Source organism: Marmota flaviventris, chromosome 2 (genome assembly GCF_047511675.1).
Source record: "Marmota flaviventris isolate mMarFla1 chromosome 2, mMarFla1.hap1, whole genome shotgun sequence".
Lineage (NCBI taxonomy): Eukaryota > Metazoa > Chordata > Mammalia > Rodentia > Sciuridae > Marmota > Marmota flaviventris.
This window is the reverse complement of record NC_092499.1, coordinates 30,163,069-30,187,756: the sequence shown is the minus strand read 5'-3', so window position 1 is coordinate 30,187,756 and position 24,688 is coordinate 30,163,069. Positions and strand designations below refer to the sequence as shown.

Sequence of the window (24,688 nt, the reverse complement as noted above, 5' to 3'; positions counted from 1 at the left end):
CCTCTGCACATGCTTTTCCATCTGCCTGGCATGAAATGTTTCCTCTTCAAGGAAACTTTCCCTCAACACACTAGACCAAAATTTCCTTCCAGTATTCTATCTTGTTTCTCCTTGAGTTTTTCAACATAATGTGGATCTCACTTTTATTTGTGCGTTTGTGTGGTTATGTGATTAATGTCTATCTCTCCAAGTGGGTTCATAAGTCCCATGGAGATAGGGCCCGTGTTGGCTGTGCTACAGAGCCCCAGTAGCTGGCACATGGTACATGCTCAACAAATGTAAGAAAAAATGCCTCCTGCACTATGTTTCCACACTGTGGGTGGAAAAAGAAAAGTGAGACCCAAGCTACAGAAATTCATGATGCATGTGACAGCCAGTGAGAGATGGGACACTTTCTCCTGGATGTGGGCAACTGAAAATCCTCTCGATTGTCACAAGGAGGGCAGTCCCTGGACACCCCAGATCTCTCATGCTCTCTTGCAAAAGTGCATCTCTCTGGAACTGTCCCCAGAGGACAATGAGAAAGTGGCTTTCCCTCATGGGGAAAGAGGGAGAGTGGGAGAGAGAACACCAACCTTCTCAATGCCTTTTCTTTTATCTCCCTGAAAATGCAGCTTTGTCCCTCGCTATCGGGACTGAGAGAGAGAGGTAGGGAGGAGAAGGTCACAGACAGCAATGATCTTCCTCCCACTATCTGGAGCCGCAGAAACAGGGAGCTGGGGTTATCTCTGAGCTCCCTCTCTCCCTGGAGATGAGTGGGGGGTGGGGTGGGCGGGAAGATTTAGAACAGTAGATTCAGAAAGCAGGGTATCTTTCTGCTGGATTATCAGACACATGCCCATTCAAGGGATGTGAAACAAGCTGAAGTTTAGATTCTCTGACGAGGCTATTGAGTCCCATCAATTACACCACGTGGAAAAAACTTTGGACAGTTAAAAATAACACAGGGGTCTGGTGTTTGGAAGATCTGGAGTTTGGAATGCCAGCTTGTCAAGCACAGAGCCCTGCCTACCCAAAGTGTTTTCTGGGAACTCACACACACACACCAGCCAGCACAGGGCTGAGGGTGAGTGAAGCACCCCAGCCTGTCCCCTACCCTCCTGACCATGGCACGTGGGTCAACTTGGAGACACACACTCCAACCAATTCTCAGCCCACACTCCTCTTGGTCTGAAGGCCTTCCCGCCCTTCTCTGGCTCTAGAAAGGAAGGGCAGAGCTCAGCGGTACAGGAAAGCTTCTCCTTCCCCTTGCAAGAGACCGCAGGACATGGAAGCATGAGCCAGGAGTCCGGCTGTGGCAAAGCCCCACTTCCCTCAGTGCAGCACTTTGTGCCTGAGAAACACATTCTTGCTCTTTTTCAGCAAGACCTAATGTCAGCAGGTAATCATCTGCTCCCAGACAAAGCATCCCATAGATAAATCTTTCTCAGTCTTTTTTAACACATTTATTCTAAGAATTAAAAATAATATGGGGGCCTGGGGATGTGGCTCAAACGGTAGGGCGCTCGCCTGGCATGCGTGCAGCCTGGGTTCAATCCTCAGCACCACATACAAATAAAGATGTGTGTCTGCCGAAAACTAAAAAATAAATATAAAATAATAATAATAATAATAATATGGGGCTGAGGTTGTGGCTCAGCGGTAGAGCCCTCACCTAGCATGTGCGAGACCCTGGGTTCGATCCTCAGCACCACATAAAAATAAATAAAGATATTGAGTCCAACTACAACTAAAAAATAAATATAAAAAATCATCATCATCATCATCATAACAATAATGCCATATTTTTATTATATTTCCTGAATTTCTTTCTTCTACAAAAACTAGAATTTCTCATTTTCTTTAAGATGTCATCATGGGAGGGTCAGCTAATATGCCTTCCCATTTTACAGATGGAAAAACAGGGTCACTGCAAACATCTACTAAGAGAGTGATAGGCACTAACTTTCCCAAGGGCTTTACTAACATTAACTTATTTAATTCTTCCAACAACCCATACAGGCAAAAACGATCATTCCAACTTTACGGATGAGAAAACTGAGGCACAGAGGTTGGGAATCTTGCCCAAGGTCATAGGTCTTGGATTGGAGCCCAGACTCTCTGGCTCCAGAGCCTGCACCCAAGCCGCAGGTCACACGGCAGCTGCTCACCACACTCCTGCTCCCCCCAGGGACAGGTGATCTGAGCTTACAAAGACCGTGAGGCTCCAAGGAACCCAAGGACTTGGGTTCAGTCTCTCTCTGAAAACTAGCTCTCTGTAGGAGGATGTGGCCAGCAGGCAGCTGAACAGCTGGGTAGGTGATAAGGTCACCTGTGTGCCTAGGTGGGTGTCGGAAACAGCACCTTCAGAATAAACCTCAGTTCCCCTGGGAGGAAACACACTGTCTTAGAACCCTATAAACCCACTATTTCCCATTTGAACCATGAACCTAGTCCTTGGGACACCAGGCTTTGAACCGCAAAGATCAATACTTGTGTCTTCCTCCCTGGGTGAGATTCATATACTGTATTCATTTCTGTGTGTATTCATATATTTACCACTTCTGAGTTGTTATTGTCATTGATGAAAAAGGGGAAGACGACATAGGGATCTGCCCACCTGGATGGCTCTACCCCACAAGTGTGCCCTCCATAACAAAGCCACCCAGGTGACCGGACAGGATTGATGTCAGGTCTACGCAAGGCCAGCCCCATGGTTTATCCCCCTCACCCCTACCGCCTCTGTAAGGTACCCAAGAAAGTACCCAGGACACGTGACAATGGAAACCAAACACCAGGATTCAGTGTGCCCCTCAGTGAGGGGGAGGGACTGAAGGTGGAAACCCTCCTTAGTGGAGGACAGAGGACCACAGCCCCACAAACCACCCTCCCCTCAGACGCTCTTTTGGTCCCTGAGGTGTGCTGAGTACTTCCCAGGAATTGGTTGCCAAACTGGGGCACCACTCAGAGCAACATGGCCCTGGGCACAGTTCATGGACCTTCTAGCCAAACCGATCTGTCCTCCTCACACTTCTTCCCACCTGAGTTTCCTTTCCAGAGTAAAGAAGGGGGTTCTCTAAGGAGTCACCCAAATGCTTTCCAAGTCTTCGTTCACTTGCCTTTCCTGGGTGAACTTGCCCGGCCTCGCCTCTACTGAACATGCCCAGTTCCCAGTGTCCTGAGACCACCTCCTCCCAGAAACCACTGCATCCACCTTCTGACACACGGCCCCCTCTTGGCCTGGGCCAATCATTCAGAGCAGTTATGGAGCACTGGGGAATGTCAGGCACCCTGTTTCTTCTCTCACGGATGCTGTAAGTTTTCTCTTTTTTCCTCCTCCCCTCCCCACTCCCATATTTATGAGATCCAGTGGGCCCTTCGTGGGGGGAAGCAGAACATTCTTTTTGTCCTTTTGTGTCCCTTCGGTGCTTTTCGATTGATAGGCTCTCCATGGAGGAAAGAAGAAAGACGTACATGGGAACTAGATGAAGGGGACAGGGGGATGAGGGGTCAGAAGGCGACCCAGGCTGGAGGTGTAAACCTCGACATGAAGCATTAAGTGGATTATTCCTCTATCCAGGGCTCAGAGCGCCTTGGGGCAGCTTATCTCTGAATAAATAAGAAACAGAAAGCAAAAGCAAAATAAAAGGGTTACCACGGACTTTTTCTTCTTGGGAATTTGAAAGGCTACAGTAGAGCCCAGACGAGAGATGCCAAGCAAGGCTGCCCAAGACTGCTGGCCAGAGTCTCTGAGAGAGAGGGAGATGTTCTAGAATGTGCAGGACGTGATGGTACTGCCTGTAATCCCAGCCACCTGAGAGGCCAAGGCAGGAGGATTGCGAGCTCGAAGTCAGTCTTGGCAACTTAGTGAGACCATGTCTCAAAAGAAAACATAAAAATGGCTGGGGATGTAGCACAGTGGTAGAGTACACCTGGGTTCCATCCCCAGTACCACAAAAAAAAGAAAAGGGGGAAAGAAAAACTTTATGTTGTCCATACCAGTTTATCCACGTAGCAAAAGAGACAGGCACTGGGGGCAATTGTTCCATCAATCAGAGCTGCTTTGGTTCTGTATTTCTCAGTAAAGAGAAATTCTAGGCAGGTAAAGAGTGAGAAAGAATGATGTCCAGAGAGATCGATACTATTGGGTCCTCTCAGTTTGGCAGAACATAAAATAATAGAACTAGAGTCTTATTGCTTCAAGAGTAGCTAGGTCTCAGAAAGGTTCCAAAATTCAGACTCACACACCAGCCAGGTTCCATCGCTCTCCTGACACTGTCTGGGATCTCTAGCCCCCAAGATGGCCAGTCCTGTCCCCTGGTGTGCACTGGGCCAGGGAACTCTGGGAACTTCCCAAATTTCACAGAACTCCATAGACCAGTGTTCATCTCAGCTACCCTGTGCGTAACTGACCTAAAATCGAATGGTCCAAACCTGTTTCCCATCCCCCCAGAGATGTGTGTAATTAGACGAAATGAGGACAGAATATGTACAAGTATCTGTTATACTGGGATGGCTGCCCAGAAAGGAAATGAGCACCAGGAACCGGACAGCCCTGGGAGCACCCTCCACACTAAAGGATTATGTGCTGGGACCGGGGGAGAGTTACCTCTGAGAATAGGTGCTCAAGCAACTTGACCTTTCTGAATTGACAGATATTTTTGTACAATTCTGCTACTCCAGCCTCTATCGGGGGCTCCGTCAGCAGTTTCTTTTTTTCCCTTTGGCTTTCCACATTGAAGGAGATCTAGCAGATCTGGACTAAAATTTGACTCTGGAATCCATCTCCTTCTCAGGGGCTCATTTTCCTCCAGACACAGAGCAGGGTCTTTCCAGAGTGGTACTTTCTTCCAAATAGCCCATCACACAGAGAGGGTTGGAGGGTGTTAGCACAGTAAGAGGACATGAAAAGATCATAATGACAGGCCAGTGTCCCTCCCAAAATGAGAAACAAAGGTACTGTTGTGACCTCAGGACATTCTTTTGGTTTCCTTGTCCAATGAAGCTATCAGCATTGGACATGCTGGTCTTCTCTATCTTGAAAACCAAAAACAGGGCTGGGGATAAAGCTCAGTAATAGAGTGCTTGCCTAGCATGCATGAGGCCCTGGGTTTGATCCCCAGCATTATAAAAAAATAAATAAATGTGGTTAATTTGTGGACAGCTATTCACAAACCCTAGGTTACTTATTCCCTAAAAGAAAGCAAAGAAAAAGGGTTTGTCGGGGCTGGGGATGTGGCTCAAGCGGTAGCGCACTCGCCTGGCATGTGTGCGGCCCGGGTTCGATCCTCAGCACCACATACAAACAAAGATGTTGTGTCCACCAAAAACTAAAAAATAAATAATAAAAAAAAAAATTTTTTTTAAAAAGAAAAAGGGTTTGTCTTTACTTCTCAGGACCAAAGGGGGAAAGTCAAGCTGTTCAGATCTACAAGGATGTTGTGGTCAAGAAACAAGGGGTTAGGCTGGGCCCGGTGGTGCATGCCTGTAATCCCAGCAACTTGGGAGACTGAGGCAGGAAGACCAAAAACTCAGAGCCAGCCTCAGCAACTAAGCAAGGCCCTAAGCAACTTGGCGAGACCCTATCTCTAAATAAAATATAAAAGGAGCTGGGGATGTGGCTCAGTGGTTAAGTGCCCCTAGGTCTAATGCCTGGTACCTAAAAAAAAAACAGACAAAGAAACAAGGGGTTAGAATGAGTGACATTGCCCTGTCCCACAGCTGGGCCTCCTAAATGCAGGCAAGTTTCCTGACACCTGAAATTGAAGAATCTTTGGGGAGAAATCTTTGCTGCCTTTTTCCAAACTCTTGCCATTAAAGGAGAGAATGAGAAACATGTCAACCCTAAGGGCAAATTTAGGTGCGCAGAACAGCATGCTGCCTGCTGGCTTCATTCACTCAGTCACTCCACACATATTTATTAAATGTCTCCTAGGTTAGGCCCTGGGGAGAGAAAGGCACAGGCAGCCACTGCCCTGCTTTCCAGAGCCTTATGCTGCAACCAACCACAATCAAGCATTTCTATACTTGAGAGAAGGGTTTGCACAGACTGCAGGGCCGAGGGCAGCTGTGACCAGTACTACCTGAGGGTCAGCAAGGGTTGCACCGGAGAGTAGACCATTTGAACTATCTAGAGATGAGTAGGCAGTTGTGTATCCAGGGGTCAGGCTGGGGCCGCAGGATACTCAAATGGCCTGCCTATAGGAGCCACAGGCACTTTGGTGAGACAGCAGGGAAGGGGATGAGGGGACTATCTCTGAGTGGGGGGTACAAAGCATCCTTTGGTCGGAATAATAAATTCACCCACATCTCTCATGCTCATATGCTTGCCCTCGAGCTGGTGTATCTGCATGGATCCACAGAGGGGCTCCTTAAGGGTTTGTAGAGGTTCGTACCTAAGTGTTTTTGTTTTTTTGTTTTGTTTTGTTTTGAGGGGGGGTTGTTTGTTTGTTTTTGGTACCAGAGATTGGACCCAGGGGCACTTAACCACTGAGCCACATCCCCATCCCTTTTTTGAATTTTATTTAGAGACAGAGTCGCTTAGGGTCTTGCTAGATTGCTGAGGCTACCTTTGAATTCACAATCCTCCTGCCTCAGCCTCCCAAGCCACTGGGATATAGTAATGCACCACTGCACCCAGCCCTAGGTACATTTTTTTGTTCTGGGAGATGATCCATGACTTTCATAGGATTCATGAAGGGGTCTGTGATTTTAAGGAAAGGTGAAAACGAAATATCCAATAGCACCCTGGACGCTGGAGTGCACTATAGAAGCCACCTCCCCCAACCCCCGCAAATCCCTAGTCTCCTGCATATAACTCAGTACCAACACAAGATAGGGCATGTAGGTTTTCAGGATTGTCATCTTCGTCACCCCAACAAACATCTGTATGTACTGACTGTGCGCCAGGCGCTGGGCCAGACTTTAAAGACCAATACCTCTCTCCCTAGGGCACAGAGAAGAACGTCTTCCCTGCCTCCTGCTCCCAGAGCCAATACTGCAAATTGAAGTTCTTAAATGTGGCTACAAGTCACTGAGGGCAATTCACTGCAGTCCCCAGATCAGGCTCAAACTTTAGTTGGCAGTTGCCTAGCAACGGGTAACCCTGAAGACACATCACCAAACCAAGATGCCAAAAGGCATTTTGTGGACACGTTGGCTCTGAAAACTAGCTCCCACGTAAGCCTGTCTGCTGGACCTCTCTGGAACTGCTGGGGAAAAGAGCAGACTTGGCAAACCAAAGGAGGCCAGGAGGGGAAACTGAGCAGGTGTGCCATATGCCCGTTACTGAGGAGTAGGCAGGAGAAGGGGAGCTGAGAGCTGAAGGAGGAGGCAGCTTCAGGGAGCTTCTTCACTTCCTCTTTCAGGTCATGCCAACAATGACACTTCCAAGTAGTTGCTGAGCAGACCGCAGTCCTACCTAAAGGCACTTACAGCAGCATTAAGATGAAAGCCATCCTTTGGCAGCAGCTCCAAAAATCCCACTATGCCTAACATAGTGGTACTGCACATAGTCCCAGCTGATACTCAGGAGGCTGAGGAAGGAGGATCACTTGAGCCTTGCTGGTTTGAGGCCACCTTGGGCAACATAGCAAGGCACATCATATAAACAAATTAATAGATAGATAACATAAATAAATAGATAGCATGAGGCCCTGCATTCAATCCCCAGCACCCCAATAAATAAATATGTAACTAAATAAATAAATAGACAAAACCATTGAACTCTGTAAGGCTGGGGTAAGCCGAATGGTAGACCTCAAACTACAACCCCAGGAAGCAGTTTTTAACCAATTCTCAGGGCAGCTCACTTCCTTGGAGGCTACAAACACAAAAAGAGGCCCCTGTTTCTAAAATTCAGAATTTTTTTTTTTTTTTTTTTTTTTTTTTTTTTTTTGTGAAAAGCTCAGAAACTCCTTCAGCCAAGAGTCAGATGAGAATGGGCTTCCTATGCCAAAGTTTCCAACCCAAACCATCACACAGGCCAATACTGGGCAGGTCAGGAAGCTTGGGGAGATGGCCTTCTTTGGAATCCATCACCCCTTCTCTGGAAAGGTCTTGGGGACAGGGAAAGGGGCAAATAAATATATCAATGTGGAAGCAATTCAGGAAGAACAAATGCGGAAGTCAAACAACAAATAAGGCGGATATAAATCCAGATAAAATATTAAAATCATTAAATGGCTGCTGCTCCCTGAAGATTGGGAAAAATGAAGAGAGTTAATTAAAAGCAATCTCCATGCACTGCTGAGCGGCCAGCCCTGATAAATCAACAGCTGGGGCTGCTGTGGAGGGCAGGCAAGGGGCTCCGGGAGGGGGTGGGCTGGCCAGGGGAGGGGGTTGTGCCACAGAGATGGCTGTGACAGTGAATTGAACACAGTGACTTAAGTTTCGTGTTTTATTAAATATTTTATGACTGCTGAATAAAGTTGTTCTTTGGAGAGGGAGAAAATGATCAGCTGGGCAGATGGAAGAGCAGGGAAGAATAAGGATGAAGAGGTATCGTGTTTGATTCCTTACATACTCCATGTCTGGCATCTCTGATATCACCCCCAGACGAGACGCTTCTGGGTTTTTCCTCTGTACCTGATCTGCAAAGCTAGATGCATCCTTGACTTCTAAAATCTCTCTACAAAAGCTTGCATTTTATTGTGGGGAAAAGGGTAAGGGAGCTGGGAAAAACAGTGCCAATCAGGGAAAGGAACAGAGAAGACCCTCAACATTTTCATCACTGATTCACACCAGACTTTTAACACAAAACTGAAAGGTCAGCAAAAATGGTGGACACTTTTTTTTTTTCTTTTTCTTGTTTCCTCCTTTTTTCTACAATCAGATAAAGTTTTGATTTTTATTTTAAATGAGAAAGCAGATCAGAATTTGGGGATCCCATCTAAGAAAATAGGGAAAAAATATTTTTTTAGAAATGGTCAAAGAGTGGGTCCTTCTCTATTCTAAAGGAAACCCTCAGTTCTTCCTTGATGAAAACATAATCAAGAGAAATGTTTGGGGGAAAGTGGTTTTTTTTTTTTTTTTTCCTCCTCTATAGAATTGGGATTGGAAGGGGAGTGTGTGCATGGGGAAACATAAGGAATTATGCATTTGGATATGCATTTTAATTAGGTGGACAGAAGCAGCCGCCTGTTAATTTTTCTTGCTTGTTTTCCACTTAGCATTCATCACAGGCAGAACTACCATAGAGCGCTCCCACGATAATAGATGGTTCTGCATTGGCTAAGTCCTCAGGGAAAATAATTAGCAGGAGAGAATATATTCTCTCCACTCCCACTGCCCCATCTACCCTGCCCTCCCCCATCTCCAGTGCCTCCCCTCTCCCCTCCCCTCCCAACAGTGGTTTCCCTGGGAGAGGCCTAGGGGAGCAGTCCCCCTCCCTGGTTTACAAGCACTTGCTTTGCCCTACCAAAGAGCAGGGGTCTAGAAAGAGAAATAGACTGGTGGCCTTTCTAGATGCAGGGAGGAAGGTTACTTCTGGGTTCTGAGGGGCAGGAAGTTCCAAAGTGGCCTCAAATGCCAGCAAATAAAGAGGTGAGAGAAGTTGTTGGTTGAGGATAAGAGAGTAGAGATGGCTTTTTTTTTTTTGCTTCATCTGCCTCTGTAAAGGAGTATTGGAACTTGGCAGCAAGATTGAATCTGAAGCTTTTCCAAAGCTGGCAACCAAGACATAGCCCGGTAACTCTGAGGTCTGAGCCCTACCGTGACATTCTTTAAAGACTCCATTCCCACCACCAGCTTCCTGTAGTCAACAGTTCACCCTCCTCATTCATTAGCAGATCCAAACTCCAGTTCACCTTGGTCATCTTGGTGGAAGGACAAGCCAGAGACTGGTAGTGGATTCAAGTTCAAGTTCACAGAAAAGCGTTCCTCTCTACCGCGTGAGCCTCTCCTTATGGACTCAGCTCAGCGTGACCTGGGAAGTAAAATGAGGGATTTTCCCTTGAGCTTGTCTGCTCACCTATTTCCAACCCGGACAGTGGGAAAATCCTACTGAAATCCCAGAGCTACTGGCATGTGGCTGGGAGAGCAGTTCTGTGTTTCTTGAGAAACCATGACTGGACCTGCTACGTGATGCCAGAAATGTTTCACTTATTTTCGTTTCAATCTTTAAAATGTTTAGTAGATTAGGCTTCAGTGACTCTCCAAAAAGGTCTCAGTCAGCTACAGAAAACTTTTTTAGTTTTCCCAGTAACACCTCACATTTGTAGTTTTCCTCCTTTTGAAATGCTTTTGCATTTATTATTTCATCTGGGCCTTGAGTAAACAGGGCTGGGGCAGGGCAAGGGAGAAGAAAGGTAATGCAGCTCTCCTCACTGTGTCAAAAGACAGGCAAGCATTCCCCCTCACTCTGGACTCTCCAGCTGTCCAGACATCCCAGGTGGTCCTCCCTCCCTCCCTCCCCTGTTGCCAGGTAACACACCTCCATCTGGCCAGGGAACCTTCACTCCAAGCTCACCAGGTAAACAACCCATGCTCAGTCCCTGGAACCTCCCCAGCTCAAGCCCTGAACCCCACAAGAAGTCCTCACCCTCATGGAAAGGCAGGTCAAGGGGGAAGGCATGTCTGGAGATGGGAGAAGGGAGTCTCTGGGTTCCCAGTTCATGGTGTATTTATCCCAAAAAAAACAGTGATACATCAACAAAAGGAATGGTGAAAAGGTTGAATTTTATAATGCTATTAGCACTCTTTTAAGTGTTTTAATTTTAGAGTCCAAAAATGAACCTATACCTCTACCCAAAAGAATTGAAAACAGACTCAGATACTTGTACATCGATATTCATAGCAACTTAATTCACAATAGCTAAAAAGGTGGAATTGACCCAAGTGTCCATTAATAGATAAACAAAACATGGTATGTGCATATGTGCGCACACACACACTAAAAAGAAATGAAGTTCTGATATGTGCTACAACATGGATGACTCTTGAAGATATTGTGCTAAATGAAATAAGCCAGACCCCAAAGGATAAATATTGTAGGATTCCACTAACGTGAAATACTTGGAAATTCACAGAGACAGAAAGCAAAATGGTGTGTACTACTAGGAGGCTGTGGGAAATAGAGAATGGGGAAGCTTTTAGTTGTTTACTTACTTGTTTTAGGGACTGGGGATCAAATGTAGAGCCTCACATATGCTAAGCACTTGCATCTTCCACTGAACTATACTCTCAGCCCAGAGAGTTATTATTTAATGAGTATATATAGAGTTCCTGTTTAAAATGATGAAAAAGTTTTAGAAATGAACTGGGTGCACATCTGTAATCCTGACTGCTGGGGAGACTGAGGTAGGAGGATCTCAAGTTCAAGGCCAGCCCTGGCAACTTATGAAGACCCTGTCTCAAAAATAACATTTAAAAAGATGGGTGAACTGGAGGTGTAGCAATGATAGAGCACTTGCACTGCACATACAAGGCCCTGGGTTGGATCCCCAATACCACAAAAAAATAAACAAATAAATAAAAGTTCTAGAAATTGTGGTGATGGTTACACCACATTACAAGTTTATTTAATGCTACTGAACTGTACACTTAAAATGGCTAAAATGGTCCCTTCTATGTTATGCATATCTTACCACAGTTTTTTAAAATAAAGGAGATGCCTCTCTCTGCCAAAGGACAGGGTGACCATTATGGGTTTTTTCTCTCGATATGGGTTTTCTCTCAGTTTAAGTCTCAGAATTTACAAACTGGCTTCTGTGCATTCTCTGATGGATTTTTGCAAACCCTGCTTTCCTTCTTTAGACTTGCATAAAATTGCCAAGGGAGTTTTCAACCAAAGAAAAGCCTGATAATAATCCCTCAGTGGAATCTGGGAATGTTCTGGAGCCATGTCAATGAAGGGGAGGCAGTAAATTCCAACCTAGACACTACAGATACACAGTGCTAGTGAGCCCCTGTGTGTCTGTTGGGTGCCTCCATTTCTTCAACAATAACATAAGGAACCCTAGAGGACACTCAGCGAGACATCAGTACAGGCTCACTAACTTCAGCTCCCTCAACAGCCAGGATCATGCAGCTTCCCACACAGAAGATAAATGAGCACTTCCTTTCTGTGTTAACTAGAATAGGTGCCATGATGAAGAAGCAAGTCTCCCTCCAAGATTTTTTTTTTTTTTTTTTTTAATCTTCAGTGCTGGTGATCAAATCCAGAGCCTCGCACATGCTAAGCAAGTGGTCTATCAGGGAGCTACATCCCCAGTTCTCTCCCCAAATGCCTGAAGAAGGAAGAGGAGGAGGAAGACAAATGTTCTTGGTAATTCCAGTCTTTTTCACAACTAAAAACACTATCTGAGCACTTTTAAACATCAAAATAGGCCAACTGGTCTTCCAGCTCCTCTCTCTTCTCTCAACAGACTCTGGTTGGGGTGCTAATGAGAAAGAAAGAACCAGAAGAAAAGCCCACATTCTTAAAAACCTGCCCTCTGGTTCAGGAATTTCCATCCAGGTTAGAACCCCAAGTGGGAGAATCTTGTGGCAAGACTGAGCCAAAAAAGAGGAAACTGCAAGTGTCTCCCAGTCTTATAACTTCCCTTGAGAACCACATTTTAATAATAAGAATAAAGGGGCTGGAGATGCAGCTTGGTGGTGCAGCACTTGCCTAGCATGCACAAGATCCTGGATTCAATCCCCAGCACCATAAAAAAAAAAAAAGAAAGAAAAGAAAAAAATGGGAACTCTGGCGGCTACCTCTCCTCCCTGTTCTAATCAACCACAAAAAGAACCAGGAAGTTTTTGACTTGAAAGGAATTTTGACAGTCAAAGTATATCCTCTTCATCTATCCACTCCACCATACACATACATAGTACTAGGGATTAAACCCAGAGGCACTCTACTACTAAACTACACCCCAACCCTTTTCTTTTCTATTTTGAGACAGGATCTCTAAGTTGCTGAGGCTAGCCTCGAACTTACAATCCTCTTGCCTCAGCCTTCTGAGTCATTTGCTGGGATCACTGGTGTGTACTACTGTACCTGGCTCATTCTCCTCATCTTAAAAACAAGGAATATACAAAGCTCAGACCATCCAAAATCACAGAGCAAGTTGGCAATAGGGCAGATCTTGAGGCTCTGGACTTCTCTCCCTGAATTGGTTCTCCTCCATTACTCCCGAGTCACCAAAGCTACAAGAGACCAGCTGCTGGTGAGAAATGGACACCAAAGGGAACAGGGTTTGAGATTGGAACACGCTGGTGGCAGGTGAAAGTTTAAGAATGGAAAAAACTTTCTGGTGGAGCTTTCAATCGCAGATAATACAAACAGCAGATTTTCAAGGTGAATAACAACAAAAAACTCATCATTTCATAGCAACCTGAGATGACCACAGTCCCCAGATCCAGGGAGGGAGGAGAGGGGGTAAAAGGGAGATTGGACATGTGCCATTATTGTTCCCCAGGCTCAGAATCAAGGCCTGGGTGGTAGAGGACTCAATGTGGGCTATTTGAACCCCATTATTAGGAGCTCTGAGCCTAATCCCCTTGTCCCTCCCTGCTTCCAAACACAGCCCCTGAAGCTTAGCCTTCCCAAGCCGCCTCAAGCCTCCCCGTCTCCTCCCTTGCCACTCACCGGCCACTACCACTATTCACAAACACACACCCGAGAAATTCTCCACACTCTAGATGTCTTTCCCTCCCCCTCCCCCACCAACACCTCTTAACCACTGCTTTTCAAACTCTAATGCAAATCACAGGCTTCAAAAACCTTCCCTGGGTGACAGTTTTATGATGCTAGCTCCATTCATCCATATGGTTTGACAGACTGTGAAACACCAGGAACTGGACGACTAAGAAAAACAAATCACAAAAACACTACAACACCTCATCCTTCCCCAATCACTCTGACCACTAGAAAACTTTGGAACTTGCCATGGATCAGCCTCTTCTGCAGTTAAACAATCAACTTTTCAGAGTTTCAGGCCACACAGTGATTTTATGCACTCATCCATCTTCTCTCCCTCCCCACCCCCAGGCTACTCTTTATCTTCCCTTGTTAAATATCTTCATATTTAAAGACTATTTAAAACTAGGGTCATGCTTACATAAGACTCCTGATGGAAAATCGCGGCTGGGTAAAAAATATTTCAGTGGTTGTGGGATTTTTTTGGCCAGAGGTTTGCCACATTTGGCTCCATTTCTGTCTTCTAGTGACTTTCAAAACACTCAAAAACCACAAAAGTTACTTTGCAGAGGTTGGGATAATAAACAGACCTGGATTCTGGAGCCTTTATATGACCCAGCCCCCACTGCCACTGCATTCAGCATGACAGCGCTTCAAAATATGGAACATCAGCCTCAGTTTCCATTCTTAAAACAAAACATGCTGACGGTGACGTTGTAGTTCTTGCATTGATCTGAGCAGACATCTCCAAAACAGCTGGAAACATGATGGACTTTCTCAGATGTATCCAAAAATCTAGCCCCCTTGCCATGAAAAGTCAGAGGAGGATGAGAAATGTCCAACAAAGTCACCTCTGAATTCCAGCCCACCTTTTGGGACTGGGCAGCTCCCATTCATTCCACTGGCAATCTCACATGTCCCCTAGGAGGTCTGCAAGCCAGGCTATTTTCAGAGGTTTACTCTATGACAATGCCTCCACTTGTGTCCTGCCAGAAATTAATCTCCTTCACAAGCATCTCATCAAAACAAGACATTCATCCCACCGGAAAATAATGTGCGCTAATGAAGTTTGGAGAATCTGGAGCTTTTTTACTGTATCAAACCTGAGGCGGATGGAGAAGGTGTTTCTCAGGCATCTGCTGGCTTGAAATATCTGAGGGTCCTTTTCCATAAAAGGCTAAAATACTGTCCATAAAAGGCTACAAGTTCACAGAGTCCTAACCCCATTGCTCTCCATTTAGTACCTACCCACAATCCCCACCCCACAGAAACAGCCAAGAGATTAGGACCAGGAATGTGGTCCCCTACCCCTTCCTCTCTGACAGCTAAACTGGTTGCCACAACAAGAATGAGGTCTGACTTCTAACTTTCATAGGCATAAAAAACACTCTAGCTTAGAATACACTGTATCCAGATGAGAGCATGGACAAAGAAATGAAGAGTTGAGATCCAGCTGTAAACATGACCTTGGCTAAGTAAGTGTATTTACACCTCTCAAAGTTGTATCCTCAATAATAAAACATGCATATCAACACATACCTCCAAGCAAGGGTAACTCCTTACAAAAGAAAGTTTTGATACAATTATGTATATGTATTTCACAGTTATAAACCTGCTCAAATAGCTTATTTATCTCATTCTTTATAAAGAAACAGTTAACTTGAAGTAAACCCCTATTGGTTCATACAGAATAATTAAATCATAATCACAGTTATTCTTTTCCTAAGCAGGCAGTTATAATAATAGATACATATGTGCATAATCAAATCTGGCAGAAGGTGGCAGACATTCCCAGTTAAGTGCAGACAAACCAGAGTTTTGATAACTTACTAATAGAGTAAATTGTTTAAAGTGTTGTTTGCAGATTTGGGGGAAGATGATTTACCTAAACTAGAATACTAAGATTAGAACTTACATGGAAAGCATTGTTCCTTGGTATGCAGAAATCAACCAGAATACAACATGCTATGCCACTAATTTACACTCAGACCTCAAATTCATATTTATGTTACCTACCTGTATTTATACACAGACCTTTGTCAAATTCATATTTCTCCATATATCCCTTGCCTGCTTATGTATGTAAGAAATGAGGTTGACTCACACATCTTTGCTCAGATAATGTAGTTGCTAAATTAAATAACACATCATACACATTTACACATCATACATGTCCATTGGTGCTTTTAAATTCTATTTGTCCAGATGTGACTGCCTGGTTATGGGGCCACCTGCTGCGTCCCCTTTGTGATCTGATCAGTCCAGGCAGCTCCTTTTTCTGCCTCTAACACCCTGTTGGGCAGTAATAAGATGTTAAAGGCACAACAGAAAGAGAAGCTAGGCTGTCAGCTTCAGAGAGGAAGTGGGTGCGGGGTACAACAAGGAGGAAAAAGAAAGGGAGTTGAGGGGAGATCAAAGACAACCAGGAAAAAAACCAAATTGCTAAAGAGAGAGAGAGAGAGAGAGAGAGCGAGCGAGCTTCGGGAGCTTGGGGCCCTAAGGAAGACCCCTAAAGCTAAGAGGGTCAAATTGTGCCATCCAATTGCGCCCAAATCGCTACATTATATTATTGAATGTGCCGCATGGGAAAAGCTAGTCTAATGAAAAATAGTCCATACTTAAAGTAGACAGAGCTCTACATAGGTGTTGCATGAAACCTGAGCGGCACAGTAACTAAAGCTACTTTATCCCAATCCTAGAGAAAACCTTTGTGCGACCAGTTTCTGTAGGGGGCGACCGTGGTGATGGCTTTTTTTTTTTTTTTTTAAAGGAGGGGGAGATTCAGAACGCACACAGAGAAAATGCTAATGTCGTTGAGCTCCGTTTCATTGTCAGGAGGGACACATGAGGATAAAAACATAGCGCTCCAAACCATCCTCCGGGCTCCCCCTCCTCCCTGCACCACCATCCATCCCTTCGGCTTGATGTGTCTCTGCGCTTTGTTCTAATTTATCCCATGCATAATTTATTCACGTGTGTTTTGTTTCCTGATCAGCAACTTCTAAAAACAAATGAAATATATAAGATGTTTTATTAAACAAGTTGTTTCTATAAAATAAAGGCAGATGGTGTTGCTCTCCCAGTAACAACGTGTGTACTCCTGCGTAAGGAGTTTAAAAACCGATCAGGGCGCAAAAAGCTCGGCTGTGGCGGGGGTGGTATTGTTTACACCCCTCACCCCCAGGGGAGAGGGGTTGGGATGCAAAAAGGGACAGCTAATTATAAATGACCACTCAACTCCCACCTGGAAAAAAGCAGGCAGGCATGTTGCATGTGTGCTAGCATGTGTCAATACAGAATTACAAATACATCACACTGCAACTGTTTCTAATTATACAAAGTGCAAGTATATTTCAGAACTAATTCCACTAACCAGCCAAGATTTGGCCCTCTTCTTCCCGCTTCTCTGTTCCTTACTTACCCCATCCTCCCCAAACACGCAGCCTTCCGTGGTTTAAAAAAAAAAAAAAAAAAAAAGTGGAGTGAGCAAGGGAACACTGGAGCGTAGAGATATTGCGCCCGCCCGCGCGTAAAGCCGGCTCCCCGGCAACAAGGGTATGGCTTTCCCAGTAGGAAACCCTGCGCACATGCGAAATAGATCTTTCTAACTTGAGTTTACCAGGTGGCACTAGCCCGAATATGTGATTTCGGCTGGAAATAAGGGAATTGCAAATCAGTTGTGGATTCGGTAGAAACTCCCAGCATCAGCGGTGAGGCGGCGCGAGCGACCTGGAGCTAGGATGCGGCGAAGTTACGCCCATTTATTCTGCCATAAAACATTTTCTTTCTTGGGTGAAACGCTGTGGCGTTCAAGTGCAATGTATCTGAGCTTCGAGCGAGAACAGAAGCCAGGATCAGAACCCCCTCTGATCAGCCTCAGCTTCCAATCTCCTCGGAAACCTGGGACATTCCTACCCCCTTCCTTATCACCAGTGGGAGATAAGCTGGTGTAAACACGTCCGATTCTCTCTAAGCGTTCCTTCGCGTTAGGAATGCCCCCTACCGCCGCCCCGGTGCGAACCTGGTTTTCAACTCCAGTAGGAGCCCGGGCTTAGGACGCGAATGTGCAGAGTTAAAAGAAGCGGGGTCAACGACCGCCACACACCGGGGAGAATTCGGCACCAAACACCCATCCGCACCTCCCCCTCGCCTCGCCAGAGGGCTTTCATCCGGCGGGGAAGTCCTGGTCCAAGGGGTGCTGACCCCGGAGCCCACGTCGCGCCGCGTTTCAGTAGGAGCCACCCTCCGCCAACGTTCCTGCCAATAGCACCCCTTTCACAGCGACACTAGTTTTCCGAGGCCGCCCCCGGCTCCGCGATCGCAAGCGGACTTGGCGGCTTAACAGTTCCCCCGACTGGAAGGAAGGAAAGCAAGCAGGAATTGGCTACCGGGCCCGGGGACTGGCCCCTGCGAGTCCTCGCCCAGCCCGCCTCCCTCTGTCCGGGATCTGGGCGTCCTCTCAAAGTCTCCCCGAGGCGGCCGGAGGCACCTGCCCCTAGTTCTGGCCGCGAGCAGACGCAGCCGGCTCGGATGGGGAGCCCCAAACCGCCTCCCCGCCCGCCTCGGCTTTTCACCTAGAGGAGGAAAGAACACCATTCATAAGACCTGCAGCTACCCAGCCTCCAAATCAACCCCAAGTTAACCCGAGTCGTTAATTTACTACAGCCAGTTTGTCCACAAATACGCAGACACACCGGCGACCGCCCGGAGCGCCTTCACGATCCAGGGACGCCAGGGCAGAAAAGCCCGGGGCAACCACCTGGGCCCCGGGGCTCCCGGGACCCGCTGCTCCCCCCGCGGTCCTCCAACTCCGGAAGGTTTGCACAAACTCCCCGCCAGAGATCTGAAGGCAGAGAGCGCCCTGCAAACTCCGGAGCCGCCGCGGTTTGTCCGCTCTCCCCGGCAGTCCGAGCAGCGGGGCGGGGGCCTCGGGCTCCGGAGGCCAGGGCTCATCCAAGTGCACCGAGGCAGCCCCTGCCCGGCGCTCGGTCCCCTCTTGGCCGTCGCCTGCGCGGCACTCGTCGCCCGGCGAGGTAGGGGACTCGGGGGACCGTGCAATCCCAGAGCTGCCCAAGACCCCCTGAGCTGTAAAGCGCTGGAGCGCCTGGCTCCCCTGCTGGTAACCCCTCTCTCGCTCGCAGTCTTGGTCCGCCAATTAAGTAGAAACACAAATGTAACAATTTTCTTTTTGTTAATTGCATCTCCTGACATTTCTGCGCTCTGGGAGAAAAAAAAAAGATGAAGAAGTAAGAGCAGAAAGAAAAGAGAGAAGCCCCGCCGCGGCTGGAGGCGCCTGCAAGCGCCGAGCATTGGCAGCGCTCGGCACGCAGAAGGCGCCTTTTTTTTCATATTGAAACCACGCGGAATATGTACATTTTTTAGTCTTACTTACGCTTTCAGGGGGTTGTGAATGACAGTCGCCATTTTGCTACAATGTAACAGAATATTGTCTGTCTCAGAGTTCTAAAGGTTCGCTCAGGGGAAGCGGCGGACCAATCAGAGCACGGGATACCGGCCCGCCAGCCAATCGGCACGGCTGGTCGCCAGATGGGCGGGGCCTCCGCGGTGGTAGTTATTAGGGGAGCTGTCAAAGCCCAGAGGTCACTCCCTTTTGTAGAGCCCGAGAGCTAGCAGGTCTTAAAGGGGAAGTACCGCGCTAGCAGCTCCTTTTCCGACTGGGACTAGTGGAAATGCACGGGAGAGTATTCTAGCTTGGTTTGAGTCCCTACTTTTTAAAATAACTGCGGAGAGTTTGCGCTCCTGTATAGAAATATTTACATATTGCTAACAAACCACTGAATCCCATTCATTTGCTTTTGGCTTTGCATATCACTACTTTTAATCCCCCGAAGGGTAAACCCCCGTGTTCCAGTGCAAAAGTTGGAAGGCTGCCGTTTCCTCTAACAAATTACTACACGTGTCCTGCCGTTTGCTAGTGCTCTGGGTCCAGCGGTTTTTAAATATTCTTGTTCCCGAAGTGTTTTCTTTCTCTCAGCCACCTTCCTCTCCGGATTTCTTGGAATTGCAGCCACTGACCCTGGCGACTCCAGAACAGCAACTCCCCTCCCCCTGGAATGTCTCAGTGTCAGGTTCTGTCTCTTCTGCAGCCAGAGATTTCGTTACGTAATTCACGGTGGTCACTCGGCGTGGTCCCCAGCTACCTCCGCTTCAGTTCCCCAGCCTCACCAGAAACTTCCGAAAAGATCAGACTCCGGCCCGCTGGAGAGCTGGCTGCGAAGTGGCGATCTGACCTTTAGGTTTAGGGACAAGGAAGATTTAAGGCAACTTCTGAAAACGGTCTGTGCTACTAAGAAAGCGAGGAACTAGGCAGAAGTTGTAGAACCTGGACTGGGTGTTGCCAGAGTCCCTTTCGGGGAGTGGCACTTGAGATTCTGGCGTCACCTTTCACTACTTAGATAGAAGGTGAAAAGAATTTGCCAATGAATAATCCTACGTGACTCCAGGCATCCAGAGAGTCTGTCTGCTTCAAGTCAGTGACAACTCTTCACTGGCGACCCCTTGACAAAATTGGAAGACTTCTGCGAAGTCAGGCTTCCAGGGGCAAAGATGCCCCCAAGAAGCCCCAAGTGGATGAAATCGCACTAAATCACTGTGCAGGAGACTCCTTAGCATATAGAAGTCTGGCTACCATCCCAAAGCTGTTTAATTGGGTCAAACAGCTAAGATCGTAGGGGGAGGGGTAAAAAGAAGAGTTGCCAAATTGCCAGTTCTTCACATCTCTGCACTCTAGCTTCCTTTTGTTCCTCCCAAGGCAATGAATAAAAAGAAAAATCCCAGAACTTTCAAATTTCAACTCCATACATTAGGGTTAATGTATGGAGTCAGGTACATTAGATACATTAGCAAAATGAGACTTGAGTCAGTATGTTTATAACAGACTTGAAATTTATCACTCTTTCTCTCTGCCTAGTTAGTAGTAGAGCCATGTTCAACAGATTTCTTTTCTTTTAATATTTACTTTTAAGTTTTAGGTGGACACAATATCTTTATTTTACATTTATGTGGTGCTAAGGATTGAACCCAGTGCCTCATGCATGCTAGGCGAGCACTCTACCACTGAGCCACAACCCCAGCCCCAGGTTCAATAGACTTCTTTGTAAATTCTCTGTATACCTTCACAGAGATTAGTTTGGAAAGTTATCTTCTTTTCTAAAATTAAGGTTTGAAAAACTCCTTCCTCATTAATTGTCAAGGGATTGGTTCAAAAGCCTGTACTTTGGCTGGGAAGGACCTGACATCAATTTAAAAAGCAAGCACTAGGGCTGGGGATATATCTCAGTTGGTAGAGTGCTTGCCTGGCATGCACAAGGCCCTGGGTTCAATCCCCAGCACCACCCAAAAAAAAAGAAAAGAAAATATGAGTTTAAAGCATCAGTCAGAACTCCCACCAACTTCTGAAAGATATTAAGGCACAGAAACTCAGATAGGAAGATGACAACATGTACATGTCTTAAAAACATTAAAATACAAAGGGAAGTGGGTTGGAGCAAGTGGGCTGGAGCTATAGCTCAGTGGCAGAGTAGAGCACTGGGTTCAATCCTCAGCACCACATAAAAATAAACAAATAAAATAAAGACATGCTGTCCATCTACAACTACAAAAATTTTTTTAAATACAAAGGAAGTAGTAAATGTACAAGCTACCCTGAATGAGGTTATAATTTAATCGGAGAAGAGAAAAAAATTATATTACATCTTAAACAAAAAATACATACTTTAAGAATATTCATAACTTTTAGTATTAAGATCCTGATGAAGAAACTAACATAATCCCCAACTACCTGGCACACTTAAATGACAGGTGGATGGTAAAACACAAGCCTAGTATGTACCAGCACCCAATCCAGCAACCAAAAAAAAAAAAAAAAAAGATCACCTTGAGAAATGTTAATGTAGAACTTAAAACATTTAACTGTAAAATAATTTCAATATGAATTGAAAAATAATGAATTAAAGATAGTAAATTTTGCCAGGTGCAATGGCATGAATCTATAATCCCAACAACTCCAGAGGCTCAGGCAGGAGGATTGCAAATTTGAGGTTAGCCTTAGCAATTTAGTTCTTATTACTCCTAAAAAGGACTGAGGCTAGAATATCATTTTAACTGTCAATATAAGAATGACATTTAAATACATCCTTTGTCAATTCTGAGACATAAAGGTTACTATTTAACATTGGGTTTTATGTGATAGATAAAAAGGATCCAAATTTTCTTGCCAGAATGCTCAAAAGAGTAAATATATTTAAAGAATACAGGAACTTTGAACAGAGTTTTAGAGAATATTAGATTCTAAAATTTAACAGCGCTGTCTATGGTAGAAGGATGGGCTCTAGTATCTACCTACCTGAACCCACCACTTACCAACTGGGTTACTGTGGGACAAGTTTCCTTATCAATTTGAATGTCTCCATTTCCTCCTCTGAAAAATGGCAATAATGGAGTCGGGGTTGTAGCTCAGTGGGAGAGCACTAGCCTAGCACATATGAGGCTCTGGGTTTGATCCCCAGCACCACATAAAAATAAATAAAATAAAAGTATTGTGTCCATCTACAACTTAAAAAATATTTTTAAAAAACGGTAATAATCTATACTACAGAGCAACAGTTACAAAAACAGCATGGTATTGGCACCAAAATAGACATGTAGACCAATGGTACAAAATAGAAGACACAGAGAAAAACCCACATAAAAACAGTTATCTCATACTAGACAAAATGCCAAAAACATACATTGGAGAAAAAATAGCTTTTTCAACAAATTGTGCTGGGAAAACTGGAAATCCATATGCAGCTAAATGAAATTAAACCCCTGTCTCTCACCGTGCACAAAGCTTAAGTCAAAGTGGATCAAGGACTTAGGAATGAGACTAGAGACCCAACAGAAGAAAAAGTAGGCCCAAATCTTCATCATGTCAAATTAGGCCCCAACTTCCTTAACAAAACTCCTAAAGCACGAGAAGTAAAATCAAGAATCAATAAATGGGATGGATTCAAACTGAAAAGCTTCTTCTCAGCAAAAGAAACAATCAATGATGTGAACAGAGAGCCTACAGAGTGGGAGAAGATCTCTATTACACGCATATCAGATAAAGCAGTAATCTCCAGGATATATAAAGAACTTGAGAAACTTAACACCAAAAAAACAAACAACCCAATCAAAAAATGGGCTAAGGAACAGAACAGACACTTGTCAGAAAAAGATATAAAAGCAATCAACAAATATATGAAAAAAATGTTCAAGATCTCTAGTAATTAGAGAAATGCAAATCAAAACTATTCTAAGATTTCATCTCACTCCAGTCAGAATGGGAACTATCAAGAATACAAGCAGGGGCTGGCTCAAGCAGTAGTGCGCTCGCCTGGCATGGGTGCAGCCTGGGTTCAATCCTCAGCACCACATACAAACAAAGGTGTTGTGTCTGCCGAAAACTAAAATGTAAATAAAATATTTTTTAAAAAAAGATTACAGATCAGGGCTGAGAATATAGCTTAGTCAGTAGAGTGCTTAAAAAAAAAAAAAAAGAATACAAGCAGCCGGGCTCAGTGGAGCACACCTGTAATCCCCCAGTAGTTTGGGAGGCTGAGGCAGGAGAATTGTGAGTTGAAAGCCAGCCTCAGCAATGGTGAGGCACTAAGGAACTCAGTGAGGCCCTGTCTCTAAATAAAATACAAAATAGGGCTGGGGATATGGCTCAGTGGTTGAGTGTCCCTGAGTTCAATCCACAATCCATAGTAAAAAAAAAAAAAAAAAAAAGAAAGAAAGGAAGGAAGGAAGAAAGAAAGAAATACATTGCTGGTGGTACTGCAAATTGGTGCAACTACTGTGGAAAGCAGTATGGAGATACCTCAAAAAAAACTTGGAATGGAACCACCGTTTTACCCAGCTACCCCACTCCTTGGTTTATACCCAAAAGACTTAAAATCAGCATACTATAGTGATGCAGCCACATCAATGTTTATAGCAGCTCAATTCACAATAGCTAAACTGTGGAAACAACCTAGATGCCCTTCAATAGATGAATGGATAAAGAAACTGTGGTTTATATACACAATGGAATATTACCCGGCATTAAAAGAGAACAAAATTATGGCATCTGCAGGTAAATGGATGGAGTTGAAGAATATCGTGCTAAGTGAAGTAAGTCAACCAAAAAAAAAAAAAAAAACAAAGGCTGAATATTTTCTCTGATTTGTGGATGCTGATCCATAATGCAGGGAGACATGAAAAGAATAGAGGAACTTTGGATTAGGCAAAGGGGAGGGTAAGGAGGGGAAAACGTAAGGGGAAGGAAAGATGGTGGAATGAGATGGACATCAGTATCCTAGGTACATATATGATTGCACAAATGGTACAACTCTACATCATTACAACCAGAGAATTGAAATGTTGTGCTCTATTTGTGTACAATGAATTGAAATGCATTCTGCTGTCATGTATAACTAAATAGAACAAATTTTAAAAATGTAAAAAAAAAAAATGGCAATAATAATAAACCCTACTTCATAGGGCTATTGCAGGATTGAGTGAGGTAATACATCAAGTGTCCAATATGTAGCAAGTTCTCAATACAAATTGATTATTATTTTTTATAGAAAAACTTAATTTCCTGATGGCATAAAGAATATAGGGAATCTGAAAAAGAGGACACACAAAAGGTGAAATTATCTACCCAGTTTCATTTTTCCTCTTGCTGATTGTGATATCAAAACACTTTTGGGGGGCTGGGTTTGTGGCTCAGTGGTAGAGCGCTTGCCTGGCATGTGTGAGGCACAGGGTTCGATCCTCAGCACCATATATAAATAAGTAAAATAAAGGTCCATTAACAACTAAACAATATTTTTTAAATGCTCTTTTTTTTTTAAGAGAGAGAGTTTTTTAATATTTATTTTTTTAGTTTTCAGCGGACACAACATCTTTGTTTGTATGTGGTGCTGAGGATCGAACCCGGGCCGCACCCATGCCAGGTGAGCACGCTACCGCTTGAGCCACATCCCCAGCCCTAACAATATTTTTTTTAAAAATTAAAAAACACTTTTTAAGGGATGGGGCTGTAGCTCAGTG

The 24,688-nt window shown here is 45.0% G+C and overlaps 1 protein-coding gene across 1 annotated transcript in view; it reads right to left on the bottom strand.

Annotated features, from left to right (window-relative positions):
- Dpf3 (double PHD fingers 3) overlaps positions 1 to 19,030 on the bottom strand; it is a 249,781-nt gene extending 230,751 nt beyond the window's left edge. The window contains exon 1 of the mRNA XM_071607396.1: positions 18,999 to 19,030. Within this exon, the coding sequence (XP_071463497.1) occupies positions 18,999 to 19,030 (32 nt within the window). The remainder of the gene's footprint in view (positions 1 to 18,998) is intronic.
- Between the last annotated feature and the right edge of the window lie 5,658 nt (positions 19,031 to 24,688).